At 34.7% G+C, this 21,244-nt stretch overlaps 1 protein-coding gene and 1 pseudogene across 4 annotated transcripts; one reads left to right on the top strand and one right to left on the bottom strand.

Moving 5' to 3' along the window:
• Positions 1-3,017: 3,017 nt before the first annotated feature.
• On the top strand, positions 3,018-4,536 carry LOC115957139 (annotated as a pseudogene).
• Positions 4,537-6,245: 1,709 nt separating this feature from the next.
• On the bottom strand, positions 6,246-17,218 carry LOC115955805. 4 transcript variants are annotated; one of them, XM_031074155.1, is made up of 6 exons: positions 17,089-17,218; positions 16,677-16,824; positions 7,199-8,662; positions 7,023-7,091; positions 6,721-6,919; positions 6,246-6,576 (listed from the first exon to the last, which is right to left on the bottom strand). In XM_031074155.1, the coding sequence occupies exons 2-6, from the start codon at positions 16,677-16,679 to the stop codon at positions 6,506-6,508; spliced, it is 1,806 nt and encodes a 601-aa protein (XP_030930015.1). In that variant the 5' UTR covers positions 16,680-16,824; positions 17,089-17,218; the 3' UTR covers positions 6,246-6,505. The 4 variants fall into 4 exon arrangements, with proteins under 4 accessions (XP_030930015.1, XP_030930016.1, XP_030930017.1 ...); XM_031074156.1 differs by having other exon boundaries at positions 17,107-17,218; XM_031074157.1 differs by lacking the exon at positions 17,089-17,218 and adding an exon at positions 16,994-17,079.
• Between the last annotated feature and the right edge of the window lie 4,026 nt (positions 17,219-21,244).

The following is a 21,244-nucleotide window of genomic DNA, read 5'->3' as shown; positions in this document are numbered from 1 at the left end:
CGGTGAATTTCTATCTAATGGTGTAAAATCTATCGATAAATAAAATTGAATATGGAGGCAAATTTATAAACAATGAATTTTGGAAAGTAACTTTGGTTGGTACAAACCCTAAAAATATGAGTTGTGTCTAATACTAGCCATTAGAGACCAAAAAAAAAATGTCTCATCCCTCTCCTTTTTTTTTTTTTTTGGCAAACTTTTGTAGATTTTGTACTTTCTATAATTGTCTTGCTTGAGCATGATTTACATTGCTCAAGCAAGCTTTATAACCTCTCTCGATAGAGAGAACTATGCTTGGACCAAGGGGGGCAATGGCCCCCCCGGCCCAATGAGAAAAAGTAAAATATATAATATATAAAGCTTGTTTTTAAATATTTATGCTCCATTTTTGTTCAATACTTCCATGCTTTCACAAAAAATACATCTTCTTTATTCAAATTTTAAATAAATTTTGATTGTTTTTGTGGGTTTCTATCTAGGTTTTAAATGATTTATGAAATTTATCTTAAAGCATTAGTATAGGATAATTGCGGCTTAAATGTTTGATGAACTTCCCCAAAGAAGCTTGGAGTAAAAAAAAACACACACACACACACACACACACACACACACACATATATATATATATATATATATTCTTTTATAAGTTGCTTGGATAAAAAAACATGGTTATCTTTGGGTTAATCTAGAGCTACAATATGAAGGTTGTCTTTGGGTTTGAGTGTATCTCGCGCCCCCCCCCCCCTCCCCCCCTCATTCGAAATCTTAGCTCCGTGATCCCTGTCTCTCGAGCAGATATCAGGCAAGCATCTGCCTGACCTCACTCATCCCTGTCCATCCTTGTTTGCATATTGCTCATCCTCGCTCGACTAACTCTCACTCGAGCAGTATTGGCTAAAGTGCCAATATAACTTTTTTGTTTTCCATGTAATTCACTTTGTTTGCCGATTACTCTATTCTATTGCTTGCACTGTGGGCTTGCTCAAGCAGGTCACTAAAACTTTATTTTATTTTTTTAACTTAATTTTTCTCTTACTCTTTTACATTCACAATAAGATTACTCCCACATATTACAACCTGTATCGGATATGCTAATATATACAACAATTGCCACATAAGCTTTTGAAAACAAAATTTTCTATGTTATAATTTAAGAATAATGCTAGAGATACAAATTATTTTACAAAAAATTTTACAAACCACTGATGTGGTGAGTAATTATTAATAAATGAAAAAGTGATATTAATGGTGAGTCTGGATGAAAACCAATAAGTTATGAATGGCCACATCAACATTTTGTATAAATATTGTAATATAGTTTGTGCCTATAACATTACTCATAATTTTTTTTTTTTTTAACTAAGTTTAAATTCAATAATTATTCCCCATAAAACCTCGTATATTCATAATCTCCATTAGAATTATGTTTCATTTCTTTAAGGCTAAATTATAAGGATTCTTCTTAGGTTGTAGGGTTAGCACCATCTCCATGCATGGACGCCTTGCATGGCTAACTTAAAAGGATGAAGCACGTACACCACAAAGAGATTGCCCTAACCTGGGTCCTTCAAATGGATCTCACACCTGGCATTGTACAACACCATTCGAAGCTGACTTGACCTGATTTTATTGGAAGAGAGAGGTAGAGAGAAATATCAAAAGATCAAAAAGGAGCTAGGGAGAGGGAGAGATTAAAAATTTGATCTTTTCATTTTTTTTCCAAAAATATTTTTTATTAATTTGTTTTTAGATGTTTTTAATCTAAAAACCTCAAAAATACCAAAACGGTGTTATTTTTAAAAAACCTAATAACACAACATGACGGAAATAAAAAGAATGACTTCATTGGATAAAAATAAAAGTTATAGGACTTAAATGAATAAATCATAAGTTAAAGGACTTAATTTAATTCTGGCCAAAGTTAGAGGGTAATTTGTAATTTAACCTTTCTTTGAATGGTACATCAAATAGTTTCTTATATAAACACAATCATATAAATACCCATATACCCATATGACTTTTTGTTGAATTTCATATTAACAAAACAAAATAAAACAAAAAAAATTTATTTCATTTTATTGAACTTTGATGCACATTGCAGGAGTTAGTATATAATTCAAAATGAAATTGAATTTTTGTTGACTTCTTCTAATAATGTCACATAAGCTTCTTTTTTTCTTTTCTTTTTTTGCCACATAAGCTTTTAAAAACAAATATTTGTCCATGGAATTATTTTGACTTATATTTTTAAATGAATTAAAAGTTTATGTCAATTTCTTATAAAACCTCTTATATTCACACCCTCTATTAGATTCTTAGGTTCTTGTCACAATGTATTTCTTTAATTTATAAAATAGATTGTTCCATATACAAACATATATAATCATAATAAGGAGAATTAATTACCAACCACAATTATCAAATTACATATTTAGAAAAAGTGAAACAGAAATAATACAATTTTTTGTTTTTTTTGGTGCATTACCCGATTCACTTACCAGTATTGGATTTAACTAGCATCTCCTATGTACTCTAATTGTGACGTACACACATTGTAGGTTTAAAAATAGAAAAGGTTCACTTTGAATATGCTAGGTTAAAAAAAAATTATTTTGTTTTGATATTTGTAAAACTAAATGATAAATTGAATAGCAAATATGTAGAATATATTCATGTCTTCAAAACTAAAGTGCTAAATATATATATTGTCAAAAAATAAATAAATTTTTTATGAAATGCCGACCTAGAACTCTAAAACAAAGCATTCCAATCCTCATTTTTTTATACATTTTAAGTGGAAGGGAGATTCGAACTTGAATACTTTCATTGGAAACACTAAGATATGTCATTTGAACTGAAGGCTATTGACTCCAATGACCCTTTCCAATAAGCAAGCCACGTGGCAAAAACTCAAGCTAGAGCAAGCTGAGTTTCTACATATAAAGGTATAGATACATAAGCCATTGCACCCCCTATTATATATGCTTGCAAGCTTTTCAAGCTGAGAGACGAAAATAATGTGTATGGAGTCCTTGACTCGCTTATTTTGTCAGGTGAAGCTACTTTTGGCTGTGATTCTTTTGCAGTTTGGCTATGCAGGGTTATCCATTATCGTCAAGTTTGCTTTGAACCAGGGGATGAGTCATTATGTACTAGTTGCCTACAGAATGTCCGTTGTGACTGCTGTTATTGCTCCTTTAGCTATTGTTCTAGATAGGTTTCCCCCTCTTTTTTGAATTCTTTGCATTTCTTATATATCTTCCATGGTTTACAAAAGATGAAGAAGCTAATTATACTGACATGTTAGTTGATACCCAACAGGAAATCAAGGCCAAAGATGACCTTCTCTATAATAGTCAAGGCAATGTTGCTAGGTTTGTTTGAGTGAGAATCTAGACAATTGAGATTAGCTAGAACATCTATCTTAAGTGACTCTATTTTTTTAAGGATTTGTATTAAGCTCTAGATTTTTTGTTTTTTATTTTCTATACAGCCCCGTGCTTGACCAGAACCTATTCTATCTTGGGATGAAGTACACAGATACCTCTTTCACATCTGCCATGTGCAATATCCTTCCTGCCTTTGCATTTTTCATGGCTTGGGTATTTAGGTAAGCTTTCACTCAGCAAATGCATGTCTGTCACTGTATATATAAGCCAAAGAAGTGAGAAATTTTAGTGATAGAGATGTAACTTTGTGAAGGGTACTTTTGTTTGTAGGCTTGAGATGGTCAATGTTAGGAGACTGCATAACCAGGCAAAGATATTGAGAGCCATAGTGGGGGTTGGGGGAGCATTTTTAATGACTCTAATTAAAGGACCCAGTCTAAATCTGCTATGGACAGAAGGAAGAAACCCTCATGATCAATCTGCTAGTGCTGCACATAAGCAAGATCTCATAAAGGGTGCTTTGATAATCATAGCTTCTTCTGGTCTTGCTTCGTCATTCTTCAAGTTGGTATTCTGAATTCAATGTTATTTCACACTCCCAAGTTTTACCTTATCTCCATACACTAATCAACTTCTAGCAAATATGGTTTTCTTTTTTTCTTTTTTTTCTTGAAGGACTATCAGATCTTCTAATAGTCTTGGACACTTAACGTTAGCAAAAAAAAAATATTTAATTTTTTTTTTAAATTTGGTGTGTCTACTTACATTGCTTCTAGGCATTAACGCTGAAATCGTATCCTGCCAAGCTCTCACTTACAACTTTGATTTGCATTTCGGGCATGGTTGAAGGCACCATAGTGGCCTTGGCATTTGAAAAGGGCAATGTTGCAGTGTGGTCCATTCACTGGGATTACAAATTACTAGCCAGTGTTTATGGGGTAAGAAATTCTTAATTAACTGGTACAACTTTTTTCATTGTAACCTATAGGATCTGTCTGACCCCCTTGCTGTGGTCTAGTTCTGGGGTTCAGTCCCCCTTGTCCATAGTGATACAGAAGCACCAAACGAACAGCAAATGGCTATACTTACTGAGAGTATGGGTAATTTAAATCATGTTGGCATCAACATCACATCGTCACCAGCCTAGTAACTGCGGATGAATCTGTTTGAAGGAACCCAAAAAGGTCTAAATTGCTTAGAATTTGATTCGTAGTATGTAACAAGTTCCTAGTATAACTGAAATTCTGAGAGTTCTAGAGCTCTCATTGAGTGCATGTTGGAGCGGCTATCACATCTATAATATCCTAAGAATTTTGGACAATATGTTGATGCAATTATAAAGCACCATTGGCCATGAGAAGTTTTTCATCGGGGGTTTACCTAGGAGAAGTTTTTCCCAGGCTTGCACAACGACGTGGTGTTATTCCACAATTTTTTTGCTTCTCATTGTTGCATATAAGAGATATACCCAATAATAAGTTGTCAGAAAGCAATCAAGGATCCTGGATACCCACCCTAAAATGTGGAAGCTTTTACTGTTGGGCTAATTTTTGTTTCACACTCCCATAAGTGAAATATTTCTCCACAATATGCACACCTTTATATCAAATGTCCACATTTTACATTTGATATGAAAGAATGTAGACATTATGTGAATAGTGTTGGATATGAAACAATCAAAACCCTTTACTATTGAATACATCCCATACTACCTCCATATTAGGATAAAGTATTTCAGGTATCAAATATATGCATCATTCCTCTCACAATGCGTGGATCTCTCAAAACATGTGGATTCTACACGATTGTGAGATGCACACACTATGAGAAGGAAGATGCGTATATCTAATACATAAAATAATTATTGTCATACCACAGGCCAAAGCCTCCATGCCCTAGTGACAAACATGAGCATAATAATATTAAATGCAACTAGTTCTTTGAAGCAGGTGATATTGTATGAAATTGTGATTTGCAACTCTCCTCTCATATGAGCTGGGTGGTAAAGTCCACCCCCACATGAGAGGTGCTACATATCACGGTTTCATAAAATAAAGATTCACCTCAGGCACCAAATACTTTCTCTTGCTCTTACTACTAGGATCCATGTTTATTGTTTTGACCGAGGGTCAGACAGAGATGTAACCCAGAATGTAACCTAGAACTAGAATGCTGATGCAACTAACAAGTTCACTTAGGATCAAATGCCTTCTTAACTCTGGCAACTGGAAGATAAAAAAAAATAAAAGGATTCTTTATAACAAAGAAACCCACTGACCAACAGTGACTAAAAATCAGACACGCAACTGTCTTGCATTGTCAGGCCCAGATCTACGCCTTTGCCCCATTCCTGCACAATCCTGGAGCCTAAAAACTTAAAGGAGTAACTGACCATAAACCAGACAAGACTAACAATACCGAGCCTGAAATGGACTTGGCTGCACTATTGCAAGCTGCAAAAAGAAGCAACACTACTCGAATCGGGGCCCTAACATAAAAAGTCACAGGCAGCCCAACTCATTTGCATAGAATATATTGGCCACATGGGAACTGCTCTGTTCCCAGTCTATTGTAATAATATCCAATCAGAATTGCTTGCAATCTTCAAGAAGCAGAATGCCTGATGATTTGTCCAAGAATTTCTCAGGGCATATTTCAAAAACATACATACTCCATTTAATTTCACCCTTCAATTATCCATTAAATGCCTCTGATTTTTTGTTATTTCATTACATCTGGTTATATTAAATAGAAAGGACTCTCACTCACCAAAGGGCCAAAAAGTATGACTCTGACCAAGCATTTGAACTCCCCATTGCTCAAAGACGAATTCATATCACCACCATGACCAACACAGTAAAAAGGCACCTCTAGTGCTCCAATCACACAAATAAGAAAATGCTAAATCCAGATTTAACAGATAATCCACGTCCAAAATTCAATATTAAATTAAGACCTTATTTTAGGAAATGTATAAAACCCAAAATATTTAAACATCCATAAGCCAAAACTATTAAATCTCAAATTGAGTCTATACTTTCTGTAGGTTGTATGCTGCTATGCACAGATCACACATTCACCATCCTCAAAATCGTTAGAAAGGAACGGTTTCCATCTCAAGATGGCAAGGTAACTTCATCCTTTCCATAGATGCGCTGAAGTTCACGGGTGGCAGCTTGATATGATGCTGAGAAAAGGGAAAGAAGACAGACAAATCATATGACAGAATAAAAAATAATTTACTGCACTTAGTTAAGTAGAGACAATTATAAAGAGAATATCTTTCATGTTTGTGCTAGACCAGTCACTTGAGTGAAAAATTCCTCATTACCTTTCCAGATCCGGAAATTCTTCTGATTTATTGGAGAACCTGTCACATTTTGAATTGCATCAAACAGCATCTCCTGAGGGGTGTTCTTCAGCTCTTGAACAACAGCATAGATGGTCTTTCCATTCTCAAAGTAAATGTGATTATTTGGGTGTTTGGTCTTGCAATTAGCATGACGCTCAAACTCATAAGCATTAAGAGCCTGCATGATGCAATCCAAAATACAAGCTCACTCATTTGATTTAGATTGAAAATTCATTAGTTGACTTACCTAAAGAATCTGAAAAGTAACATAAGATGTTTACCTTGGATTTGTCACAGTCGTCACAGGAACACAAATACCCAGTTCCCTTTATAACTCCTTTAAGATTTTTCTGCCAAACGTATGATTAAGTACATGTCAAATTATTACAGCTAAAAGCTCCGGAAAATTAAATCAGCTTTCCAGATAAAGACAAGCAACCTAGAAGAATTAGCATACCTCACGTGACCAGGAAACATACTTCACAGGGACTCCATCAAACATACCAGTTGATAACAAACTTTTGACATTTGAAGGGAAGTTGTTAGGAGGAACCTTCTTGGTTGTCTTTGGCTCCTTATTCCTGCAGTTGGCATCGGGTTTAGAATTAGCTTTTGGAGCTTCATTTACAACTGGATCAGCATTGGACTCGACCGGATCCTTCTGGCCTGATACATCAGAAGCTTGAGCTGGGTTCTGAGAAGCTTGAGCTTGGTTCTGGGAAGCTTGATCTGGGTTATGAGAAGCTTGAGCTGGGTTCTGAGTACTCATCAATAAATCATAAGTACTGATGATCCCACCAGAGGGGTTTGTCTCATCACGAAGACCTCCAAAAGATATGGTATTGCCCTCACCTTTGTTATAGTTGTGACCCATAGATAAAGCGCTGGAATCTCCTTTGTCATAGGAAGGACCCATTGATACAATGTTGGCATCAGCCTTGTCATAGGTTGGACCCATCGATATGATATGATCATTTCTCTTATCATAAGAAGGAGAAATTGACATAAAACTCTCATTTGCCTTACTATATGTTGGGGCCATTGTAATAAAATTCTCATGCCCCTTGTTATAGGAGGTACCCAATGATATGACACTGCTATCTCCTTTTTCATATGACTGACCCATGGATATAAAATTGCCATCCCCCTTGTCGAAGGGCTGACCCATCGATAATATACCATCATCTGTCTTGCTATAGTTGTGACCCATTGTTATGAAACTGCTATTTCCCTTATTGAAGCCAATTGAAATGAAATTGTTATCTACCTTACTGAAGGTGGGGCCCATTGAGATGGTATTCTCATCCCCAGTATTGTACTTCGGGCCCAACGATATGGCATTTTCATCGTTCTTATTATAGGTGTCACCCATAGAAATTGAACCGTTATCAGCCCTACTGTAGGAGTGTCCCATGGATTCAGAGATGCAATTGTCAGAGTCCCTAACTTCATTGACTCTAACTTTTCTAATTCCACCAAAGCCCATACACGATGAGGGATCTTCAATGGTATGTGACATAGATAAACCCACTGAAGGATCTTTTCCATACTGATTCTCAAAACCTTTTATTCCTATATCCATGTTTCCACTATCAACAGAAGAAATATTCCTATCAACCAGATTGATAGTCCGTAAAGGCTCAGATCCAAAGAGGCGGTCATTGAATTGCCCTGTAACAGACTGGAAGCCAGATGCGTTATCCCATGGAAAAACAGCCATATGTGGACCTCCAGACTCTGGTCTTCCAATTACAGCATCTACTGCTTGCTTCTTGTTTTGGAATAGATCTGGTCCGGTGGCATCCATAAACCACTGATGACCACGCTTCTGTTCAATTCTAGATGAATTATCATAACCCATCTCTCCATTCGTTAGACACCCAGCATTACTGGGCATCCAAAAGCCTTTGTGCTGAAAAGACTGCCAATAACAACAGCTTAGAAAGATCAATTGAGACTGTAAAATCTTTAAACAATCTAAATTACCGATTCTCCCAAAAGCTTAAGCTATTAGGAGATGGTGGATTTAATCATTTAACCACATAATTCTAACGCTCCCCCTCACGTGTGGGCTCAAACTCCCTTTTAAATAGGTGAGGCCCAACACACAAGATTTTAAATGGGAGATAGAGTGGAGGAGACAAGGACCGAATTTAGGACCTCCTGCTCTGATAATTCCCGCAAAAGCTTAAGCTATTAGGAGATGGTGGATTTAATCATTCAACCACATAATTCTAGCAAAGACAGAATTAAAGTACAGAAAATAAGAATGGAAAAACATATCAGCCATATACAGAGTTTAGGATGCAAAATTATTCTAGTTAAATCAGTAGAAAACTGGTCAGCCTTTAATAGAGTTATTCCAAAGAGATATTGATGATGAAACTAAACTTTTCTGATTTATGCAGTTATGCTACATCAAAAGCTAAAAAATTCTTCAAAATAGGCTAAATCTACTAGAAATATTACCATCATCGCTTGATTTATCCAAAACTTAGACGTACTGAGAGACCCTAGAATTTCCACGAGATACTCGCCTAACCCAGCAATATAGAAGATAATGGCAGGAGTTGGTGTTGAATATTGCCAGCCCCTTGCTTCGTTTTATAATCATGAGATTGCTCATAAACTTCACCAAGAATCTTTCCAAATAAGCTAAGTAATAACTCAAAATCTCAAAGCATAAAATCTTCACATGATTACCTACATAATGCACAACCGAATTTTACGGACAACCCACCCTTTTTGCACGGCACTTAATAAACTTGCCTTTCAAGGCTTTAGCCTATTCAAAAACTATGGGCCGCCTAAATTCCATTTCAAGAGTATTCGCAAAATTTACTGATATGCAAAGTTTGTTGAACTTGAATAGTACAATCATCTTCGTCAAATCATGAAATGCATTGACAACATGCATCAAGGCTTTTAAGTATAGGCAAACAAGAGTGCTATTTTGGCATAAAATAAGGAAACAAGTAAACTTGATCTGACAACTCTTAGGAAATCATTTAAAATTCATTGACCTCATAGACACATTCAACCCATATTGTTTCCTATGAGATGAGATTTCTCATCATCATCACCATGTTAAAGTATGCCAGATAGATCTATCCAACTACATTTCTTCTCCAAATTAAGATTTCAATGCATGGCCAACAAACTCTTAAATGTTATTTGTCAATAACTATTCCGTGCATTCAACAACACTTGGCTACTAATGAGAATGAAACATTAATAGATGCATAAAAAGTCAGATTCAATTTTATACATGTATGTAAGCGACTAAGCACTAATATGGCATGCAATACATTTCCTAGTCATGGACCAAAATCTTGATCATATATCATGATTATATGCACAAGATGTCTACAAAGTTAATTAATGAGAAACTAAAACTGCATAAAATCTCAAAAAGATACTGAAGTATCATCAACAATATATATAAATATAAATAGACCACATTTATCTACTTCAAGTTTTACTCAAACTTTTTGGGTTGTATTTATTTTCAGTTATTAATTTGAACCAATTATTTCAATGAACAAGTTTTGCAGACCAATTAAAGAATAACCATGGAAATACATGGTATAATTATATACTTATTAAAAAAAATGGTATAATCATACAAGAATGAAGTGTAAAAAAATAGTGAATGCAATTGAACCTCGTTAGATATGACTAGTACATTGTACAACTCACCCCGCCTTTCCCTCACTTCTTTTGGTTAAATATGTCAAGCTACAACCAAACATCTTGATTTCAGAATCCTGGTTTTCTTAGGTAAGTGGTGGAGAGTTGTAGATGGAGTATCCAAAGGGAGTGGCTAGTATGTGAATCTATCTAAGCTGCTTAGTTCAGCTCATAATCAGCTTGTCTTGAGGCTTGCCCAATCTTTCTTTCTTTCTTTTTTGATAAGTAAATAAGGTTTTAAGGCTTGCTCAATCTTAATCACCATTAAATGGGCCAATATTGGATCACATTTTAGATCATCATCTTTTGAATGAGTTTAAACATCATTCAACTCAGCTTAGTTAAAACAAAAAATTTAGGCACTCATTGATAGCTAGCTACCAGAATATTTCCACTGTTTACTTATTATAAAACATTTTTGCTACTTAGAATCACTTTAAAGAGTACAGAAAAGGAAAGTATTTGACTTCAGGTCTAAGACTTGGGCACACACGTTAATGAATCTACTTGAGTATATCCTCTCTCTCTCTCTCTCTCTCTCTCTCTCTCTCTCTCTCTCTCTACATGCACACATGCATACATATGTATATAATATTAATTTGGAGTAGAACAAGCGCATGCACAAAGCCAGTATCAAATGTTCAATAATGCTTGCAAGGCAAACTGATCAAGCTATTCAAAACTCATTATAAATACGAACCTGAATCGACAACTCAAATTCACTTAGATGAGCCTTAGTAGCCCTCAACTCAATTTGACTTGGCTTGCTTTTCAACCATAGGATTGGTTGTCAAAGCAAGGAAAATCCACTATAGAATGATGAAGTAGATAAAAGCAAATATCAAAGTGCCACAGTAAAGGATGAAGTAGATAAAAGCAAATATCAAAGTGCCACAGTAAAGGCACCACTGCACAAATATCAAAGTGCCACAGTAAAGGCACCACTGCACAACACAAACAGTGGTGAAAAATAGCAGACTGAACAGCATATAAAGGATAAATAAACAAGGGCTTAATTTTATGGATTTAAAGATTGCTTGGGGTCAAAGTTCTGTTGGGTCATAAGTGCCATAGAATTGAGTCCACATATCAGGTGTTTGATTGAACTAGGTTATGGATTTGCTCAAATCTTAAAAATTATGACTCAAAGGGCATTCATAATTACATAACTATTTATCAAACATGAGAACATTATAAAGAAGTATATTTTAGGAAACTCTACGGTACAAGGAGAATCTCTGCCCTTTTTGTTAGAAACTCTAATCAGACACCTGTTATTCATATTAAATCATGAATGCCAAGTACTTCACACTTTTGAAGTGTCCATATAAGATAATTGGACTCGATACAACTTAGAATCAAAACTACAACAATGTTATTTGATTACACAACAATGAACTGACAATGCAAACGGAATCTCACAACCTATTATGACATCAAATTATATATGCCAGTTATTTTATTCTGAAAACATAGTGGAATAAGGTATAGTTTACTTTTTGAGTTAAACTAGTAAAACATGATCGTAATTAATCTTACTTTAGAATCAAAGCTACCAGAAGAGATATTGTTTAGTTCATATCATTGCTATTTAAGTTGCATCTAAATAAAACTTAAGTGAAGCTATATCTCTAAACACAAAGCCTTCAAAAATCACTTGGGAGTTACTAGAAGATGGGAGCATCACTTGTTAAGAACCATCATATATTTGAGGCTGACGCATCACATTGTTAGTTTATCTTCTTAATACTCATTTTTTTGATAAGTAATAAAGTTTTATTGATATCAAAAAAATAGTCACCCAAGTTTTATTTTATTAATACTTACGTATGAATCACGCTTTAGGTGTCAAAATTCAAACAGCTATGGTGATGATGTGCTCACTTCACTTTGAAGATTGCAAATTATTCATCTTAAGGGCACACTATAATGAATGAAACTGTTTTTGCTTGAACAATTTATATATAAATGGATTTTTTATAAAGTTTAAACGGATTATTGTTATCACTCTTTATGGAGACTTCTTTTATATAACTGTGCATATATGCTTAAAATTGAATATCTTGTGTTTAATTCATGCACGCAAATGTTTTGGAGGTGCTTTAAGTCTTAAGTATCTACAACCTACGTGCTCTCACTCCGTAAAACAGTGACTAGATCACTTTCAAGGATTACTTACGGTACCTAGATTTCATTAAAGGATTCCTTTCTTCTTTTCTGTTTGGTTTGGGGGAACATGCATAGTTGGACTGGATGTTACACCAACTGGTTCTTAGTTTCCTTTTTAACCCCATACAATAGCTTTCTTGATCTTCTTTTTTTTTAATGTATTAAATATTTTAATTTTATGGGGAGTGAAAGACAGACCACATCAAATATGCCAATTCTAATCACCACTTTACAAAATTAGTTCCACTAGAATTCATTATTTCAGAACAAATCATTCAAATAAAGTCGTCCTACCACGTGGGCTCCCTCTTCCCTCTCCTTACACCTTGAGGTACTTTGGACAAGAAAAAGTAAACAGGCGGCACCATGATAGAATAATCTTTATTGAGTGGATTTCATTATCTTGATTTTGAGGAGATAAATTGAAGTATTTTGGTCAAAGTACATCAGATTTCTCATCAAACTATATTCAAAAAGAGAAATATCATATTTTTTATCCATTTGTGATAGCTCCACACATTTTACTTGGCCACAATAAGATCCTTATAGGCCTTTAATCTAACACTAAGGCACAGTTCTTGAGCTTTTTGAAAGATCTCTACAATATAGGGAGAATTCATGGAAGAGACTTTATTCCTTTCTAATAATCCCTTTTTACTTATGAAAGGAGGAGCCCAAGCTCAGCCTAGTTAAAGTAAATTGAAGCAGATTTAGCAAGTTAGGTGGATCAAGCTCAAGATCCAAACTCAACAGCTTAACTCAACCAAACCTTAATCCCAACTAAATTAGGGTTGCTCTTGACCTTATCAACTAACCAGATAAGCCACGTGTATTCCTTCCCATCATATTCTATCTAAAATCATACTCTTTGAGCCTTTGTAGATTCCCTAATTAAATATATACTTCTTCACCCATCCTACTTAGTAGAGTTGTTATGTTGTAAGGAGAGGTCTTTCCCTATGTTTTACCTGGGAATGCTGTTAGGGTCTTCAAATAAATCTACTGTAGTCTAGAATGTTGTGCAGGAAAGATTAGAGAAACGGTTGGCTGGGTGGAAGAAGCTGTATTTATCATAGGGCAAGTGCCTCATTGCTTAAAGGTATACTGTCTAGCTTACCTGCTTTTTTTTTGTTTTTTGTCTCTCTTTACTATTCCTTCCTCTGTGGCTAACAGGGTTGAGAGGATTCAGCATAATTTCTAGTGGGAAGGGGTGGATGGGCAGGACAAATTCTATTTAGTAGGATGGGCAGGAAAAATTCCATTTAGTAGGTTGGGAAGGGGTGTGTTCTCCTATTCAGTACGGGGGTTGGGGGTTCACAAAATTATCACTTTCAACCAAGCCTTGCTGGGTAAGTGGCTATGGAGATTTAGAGTGGAGCAAGAGCATTTCTGGCACACCATTATCAAGAAAAAGTATGGGGAATTTCAGGGAGATTGGTCTACAACTGTTGTGAGAAGGCCTTATGGTAGTAATCTGTGGAGAGGCATTCAGGATAGTTGGGATAGATTCTCTGCTTTTGTGTTGTTTAGGGTAGGAAACGGCAAAAATATCAGGTTTTGGCATGAAGTTCAGTGTAGAGATAAAACATTGAAGGAGTTGTACCCAGAGTTATATTTGATTGCAGTGGAAAAGGATGCTTCAGTGCAATTTTATATTAACTTCTAAAGAGATAATATAATTGTTTTGTTGGAACCTTCGGTTCATTTGGGATTTTCATCACTGGGGGCTACAAGGGGTGAATGTTGAGGCAGATTTCAGAAGGAAGTGAGGATTGTTTCTTTTGGAATCAGGATGGGAAAGGGAAGTTGTGTGTCTGCTCCTATTATGTATGCTTGACACATGTACCAGCCTCTCGGTTTCCTTGGTATAGAGTTGTAAGGTACCAAGTAAGGTGGCTTTTTTTATGGAAAGTAGCTTTGAATTTCATACCTACCTTGGATAATCTTATTAAGAGGAAGATGTTGGTTATTAATAGATGTATGATGTGCAAGTGCAGTTGTGAAACAGGAAAACATCTATTACTTCATCGTCCTATCGCTAAAGAACACTGTGGTCTTTAGCACTTAAGCGTTTGCAGTATTATGATTTATGGGTGATGCCGGGTTGAGTTATAGAGTTGTTAATTATGTGGAGAGGAGTTTTTGGCTGTCATTGAAACAGGGTTTTTTGGTAAGCCACCCCTCATTGCATAATATGGACCATTCCAGGATATTAAAAATAATTTTATGTATCTTGTACCTCTATTGTTGATTTCTTAGATCTTATGAGTGTCCATTTGTAATTCTTTGAGAAAGCTCCCCTCTCTCAAGTGTTCCTTTTGTCTAATAATTTTTTCTTACTTAACAAAAAAAAAATTCCTTCTTTACCTCTTCTAGCCATGCAATTTTAGGCCCTCAAGCTCCAAACTAGGTAGCTCAAATAACTCAGAACAGGTTTTGCTCAAACTCCAAACTAGGTAATAATTTTAATAATTCTGTTAATGATTATGATTTTATAGTATATGATAGACATTCAAATCAGAAAATTGAAAATTTAAGGTGGGGGGCCAAGGCTTAATTATTATCATAGAACTGATCAATTGGAGTTGAGTAAATAACAGTCTAGTTTGTTTAATGGTCTAGATTGTTTGGGTAATGGTCTAGTTCGTTTGGTTATAAAGGAGAACAATGTAGTTCTAGGCACATGTTTGTAACAGAAGTTGACTTTTACCAAAATCAGACAAATTAGGAAACCCGGGTATGCAATGGGATTGATTATGTATAAAAACTGAAAGTTTGAGAATTTGGATTATTGAGGAAAGGAAGGGAATAGAGTTTTCTCATCTTATGAAAAGGTAACCATTAAGTGCTCCCCATAACTTGACCCATCAATCCATGATATCAAGCTCTTGAAAAGAACTATTCTTTGCAACTTCATGAAACACTCGGTTATTGACTATCATACATAATAAATTCTTAATGGCAATAACAACTAGATGTCCACCTTTCTCAACAGGTGCAGTCTTTCAGCAATCTGACATGGAGTGGAAGAAGGATAGAATGAGAAGTCATCAACTATCACTTGTTAAGTAATCCTAACCCAATGAGAAAATGGACAGAATCGTGACTTCTAAAGGAACTCTTCTCTCTCTCTCTCTCTGCTGAATGACCCCTAAAGGAACTGACAAACTCTTGTAACCTAAAATTCCAGTCACTTCTATATCATAAACAGGACTACATTGCCTCCACAAGACACAATCACTCTCATGAGACCTTTTAATTTGGCCTTTCAAAATGAAATTGAGGGTAAAATGGTTCTTTACAAAAAGTCAAAAAAGGAAGAGAATTACATAATTATACTATATACCTGGTTAACTGATTTATGAGTATACAGACCAAGAAATGAGGATTTTTTTTTTTTTTTTTTTTTTTGACGAGTTAAATTTCATTGATTAAACAAAAAGAGTGCCACCTGTACAAATTTTAAACATGAAAAGTACAACAATCAAGAAAATCAGGCAAAGTAGCTAAAGAAAAAACACCTGAAGCATTCATCCTCGCAAACAAAGTCTTGAAAAAAAAAAAAAAAGATTCAGGTCAAGAACCAATCTTCACATCCCTCAAATATACGATTAGTAATAATTAAAGATACAGCATAATCAAATCATAACTTGGTCAATGTTATCAAATATCCTGGACAAATCATCAATCTACCTCACTCTCTTAGTTTTCTTTTTTCCTTCTTTTTAATAACAATAAGTTAGTCAAAAGATTCATATTCACATTTTTAAAAAAAATGTCAAGATTGACCCAAGTTATCATTTAAACACTCTAGGGATTCAATTCAACCAATGAACACATAAATATGACAAGCACAAAAGAAGCAATTAACTTACACTCACTAAATCCTATATAATCCAACACAAAGTACCCCACACATTTTCACAACATGCAGAACCAAATTGATCAAGCTGTAAAAAATAAAAAATAAAATCCACTTTAACAAGAAAAACAAGATACAAAACACCCCAAAATAACCAAAAATTCCAAACACAGCATTTCCATGCAAAACCATCCAATCAGCGTTCAGAGTTTACCATTTTCAGAAATCTTAGCCACAGTAAGAATCACTGTTCACTTCCGTCTTTGTAGTCTCCAAAAAATACTCCACACTTTACTACGTCGTTTTGGGGCACAAAAAAATCCCACAAACCAAGACAACCGTAAAATCCTTTCTAATTCAATCTGCACACAACAGCAAAACCTAACACTTTCAAAACCGAAAAAAATCGAGCTCTGATCAAACACAACATGCAGAAAATGATCCAAACAGAACAAAACGCAGCGTTTTAGAGCAATACAAAGCGCAAAACGATCAAAAGTGAATTTTTTTTTTTTAGAAACTTATACATACACATATATACATGTATATATAGGCATTAGAGATATGGCAATGGTGGTTGAAGTTTCCAAATTGAGACGAATGAGAGAGTTTCTGAATGGAACTACCTTCGCCGGAGTGATCACCTGAGGTTTTTTCCGGCGGAGAGAGTCGCCGGAGAGATAAACACATAAAAAAACGGAGTGCTTTGGATATGTGTGTTGAGTGTGACTGTGACTGTGACTGTGACTGTGAGCGAGCTCGGGTATTTAACTGTGACTAGAAATGTTCTAGTGCGGATCTCTATGCCCATTGCCATATATGGACTCGCTCGTCTTGACCGTACACGTGGAGATTCTGTGGGGTCCACGGTATTTTATGGTAAGGGGACTATGTGGGGACATGGAATCTAGGCCGTTTCAAAAAGTTGCCATATGTGGAGATTGGGTGCATCTAAACGTACTGTAATAAAGCCTAGCCAATACGAGGTTGAAATGCCACGTGGTGGGTTTTTATAGGCTCGCACATTTGCCTATTCTTCCTTACCGACTGGGGTTGTTGGTTATCTAGTGTGGCCAATGCATGGAGCGCTCCATGAGCCCCAAAATTATGGATTTGGTGTCCATTCAAGGGGCAGGTGCATTTTCAAATAAATGTGAGGTCTAGATTAGTGTATTTAAACTAAACTAGAGTTAGATATTAACTCTATTACATAAACCACGGTTAAATGAGCTAGCATAATCTAGACCCTACGTTTATTTGAAAAATGCATCTTGGCCTTTAGGATAGACACTTTTCAATTGACTCTAATATTAAAAAGGTTTAGATTAGATTTTAAGGTACACGATAATTTTACGAGATGACGTATTGTGATTGATGTACACTATTCAAATTTTTCATAAGTTTTTGCTAAAAAAAAAAGCCATAAGTTTCAAATTTGTCAAGATGATGCTTAGAATGGACTACTAGACACCACCGACGATTAGGGTACTGAAAACAAACTATGACAGTGCAAATTTTGAGGTTTCAAATGAAGTGGGGCTAGGAGTGGTAATTAGAACCCATATGAGGGGCTGGTGATGGCTACTCAATCTCAAAAAATCCCTCTCTCATCCTTAGTTGATATGGTGGAGGCATTAGCGGCAAGAAAAACTATTTTATTTATTACAGAATTGGGTTTTAACAGAGTTGTTTTTGGGAAGGATTCAATTAATATTTATAATGCTTTTAGAAAGGAAACATACCAATTGTCATAGTTTGGTCACATAATTAAGGATGCAAAGCGTTTAGCAAAATAGACGGAAATTTTTTTTTTTTTCCATGTTTGTCGAGAAGGAAAAATGTCGTTCATGTCCTTGCTCAAAGATGTACTTTGATTTTACTGTATAGATGAAGGATGTTCTACCAAATAATGATATACTGGTTAGAAACGATTCAGCTAGTTGGGATGACTCCTATAAAATAAAAAAATAAAAAATCTAAAGAGGGGTTTGTTTTTGTCTTTTGAGAGAGAGAGAGAAGGGGGAAGAAGCATTCATTGAATTATAAGAGTTGTATTGTACCACTTGAGCAGTTTAAAAACCAACCAATGGGCAGCTAGATATGAAATTAATTTCAATATTGCACTCAAAAAATGGCTTGGTGATGGGTATTATAGTAAATCAGCAAGTCCCAACTTGGCACAAATGTGATAGCATGTTTATGCATCAGCCATCATCAAGATTGAGACCCGTCAGCCAGATGATCAAAATGTATCATTTTTTGCGGCTGTAGATAGATTTCATTATCAGAAACCATGTGCATGACAACACTATATGCTGACTTTCCTAGGACTTTGTATAAAAATGTATAGTTGCCAATTTGAAGCTTTTCTTTGTTATCCTATGATTTGCTATTTGAAGCATCACTCTGACTCTTAGGTGACAAAGTATGCATTTAAAATTATATACCTAATAATAATAAAAAAATGAGGCTTAGGAAAAACTGTGTTTTGACCTGCTTAAAAAGCAAATTAGCCGGTTTCAATACAGAAAAAGTATATTGGCCAATAATGAATAAGCATACCATAAAAAGGCAAAGTAGCTATTATAATTATAATTATTAGTTTGTTTGTTGAGAGTGATAGTTATTATTAGATAGTCGCGAATCTAGCAAATAATCTATACACAATTATCAAAAAAAATCTATACACAAATTTTTTTTTTTTAAGGGTACATTAGCAATTTTTTTTTATAAATACAATAGAAGTTCGATCTTTAACATCCACTTTATGATAAATACTCTTTATCATTAAGTCAAAACACTAACCATTTTTTTTTTAAGTAGGATTCAAATCTTAAATTTCTTATTCGATAACGAGAAACTATATCAATTGAGTTGACTGGAATTCATAGTACTTAATGTTTTCCCTATTGTCTACACAAAATTCAATGTCATTTAAAATTAGGAAAAAAAAAAGGAAAAAAAAATCAGAATCTTGGTTCTAGTTTGATAGTGTGTGCCTCATTCAATTAAGGTTCCAACTTCCACAAACTTCATAACTATCCGTTAAATTATAAAAAGCTATGAGGTTAAAAAAAAAAAAAAATTTGAGAAGAAAACATAGAATGGTATTATTTTATCTTTATTATTATTTTTCCTATGACGATCATTCCACACGTATAAGTGTTTGTGAGATGTAGAGAGGGAGAGTAAAGGCTTGATTTAAGTTTACAGAAGGAAACTTCACACAAATATACTTAAATCAAACTAGAGTAGAATTCTATCTCAGATATAAATACTAATAATAATAATAATTGTAGGGATAAGGGTCTAGAATCATACATTGAGCCTTGGGCTTTGTCCGAGAGCGTTGAATGGTCTGAGAATGAACAAATAATTATTAGGGGTTCCACTTTAAAGTCTCATGAGTAAGGAACAAATGAAAGGTGGTCTAAGGAGGAACTCCTCCTCGAATATGACGAAGGCAGCTCAAGTATGTACTCTAACAATTAGGGTGACCTTCCAAGAAGCTTCAACGATAAGGACATGCCTCATGAATCTAAGAAAAGGAAGGAAACCCAAAAAATATCTAAGGGAAAACTGCTACCACCGCATTAAATGCACTGCAGCTACTTTTTTGGCCGTATTTATGTGGAAAAGACCTCTGAACAATACTGCCTTGGCTACCGCAACTCACAGAAAGCCAAAGAGGGTGTCCGATGAGACAGGTACTCAAGTAAGGACTCAGATGATCAACAAGTGTAGGATCAAGATGGTCCAAAAGGAGCTATATAATGTGAAGAGACCCTCCATGAGAGGAAATCGGAAAATTGGAGAGAGAACACTGTAACAATCTAAATTGCCTTTGTATCCAGTTGTGATCAATTTATACAAGGTGATCTCCTTGGACTGAAAGTCTATTGATATCAGAACCTTTTATTTGTGTTTGATCGTCATTTAATTCAGTACTAGCTATTGTTCAACTTATTAGGGCCTAGTTATTTGACCCACTCTCTACAAATTTATTGTACTAGGCTTATTGGGCCAAGATCCCATACATCTTGGGCTTGGACCATAAATTTGGTCCTTACAATAATAATAATAATAATAATAGTAATCACATCGCTATTTATTAATTAAAATTTAAATGCAAGACTCATTTAGTAAAATTTCCAAAATTTTATTGGACTTTAACTTAATATACAACCTCAACCTTACATAGTTTGTATAATTGATTATTTAATGTCGTAAACTGCAAGAAGAAATTTATGAAACTTGTACTTCGTTATTTACTTTATAATTTATAAAATTATTTATGTTGATCATAAAGAAGCCAAAAATTGATAATTGACTAAACAATTATACACCAAGAAGAACTATATGACTATTAATTCAATACCAATAACCCTTTTATTTTAGAGAGAGTTTTAACTTCTAGCATCCGTTCTTGATGATAGCTCTTTATTATCAGACCAAGACACCAGTCGATTTTTGGTGTACGTGGGGATTGAATCTCAGATCTATTATTCAACCATCAGAGACTTTACCAGTTGAACTAACTGAAACTCATAATACCAATAACCCTAAAGAAAGAAAACATAGAAAGGGTATTTATCATTACTCCTTCATGTCTCTTCATATCTATTTAAACTGGTAATCACATCCCCATTTATTAATTATCATATGCAACACTTATTTAGTAAAATTTCCAAAGCTAAATTTTATAGGAGTTTAACTTAATCTACCACCACAATCTTACATAGTTTTTTTTTTTTTTTTTTTTTTTTTGAGAAACTCAATCTT

The sequence above is a fragment of the Quercus lobata genome, chromosome 8 (genome assembly GCF_001633185.2).
Source record: "Quercus lobata isolate SW786 chromosome 8, ValleyOak3.0 Primary Assembly, whole genome shotgun sequence".
NCBI lineage: Eukaryota > Viridiplantae > Streptophyta > Magnoliopsida > Fagales > Fagaceae > Quercus > Quercus lobata.
Note: the sequence above shows the minus strand (reverse complement) of the source record. Positions and strands in the feature narration are given on the sequence as shown.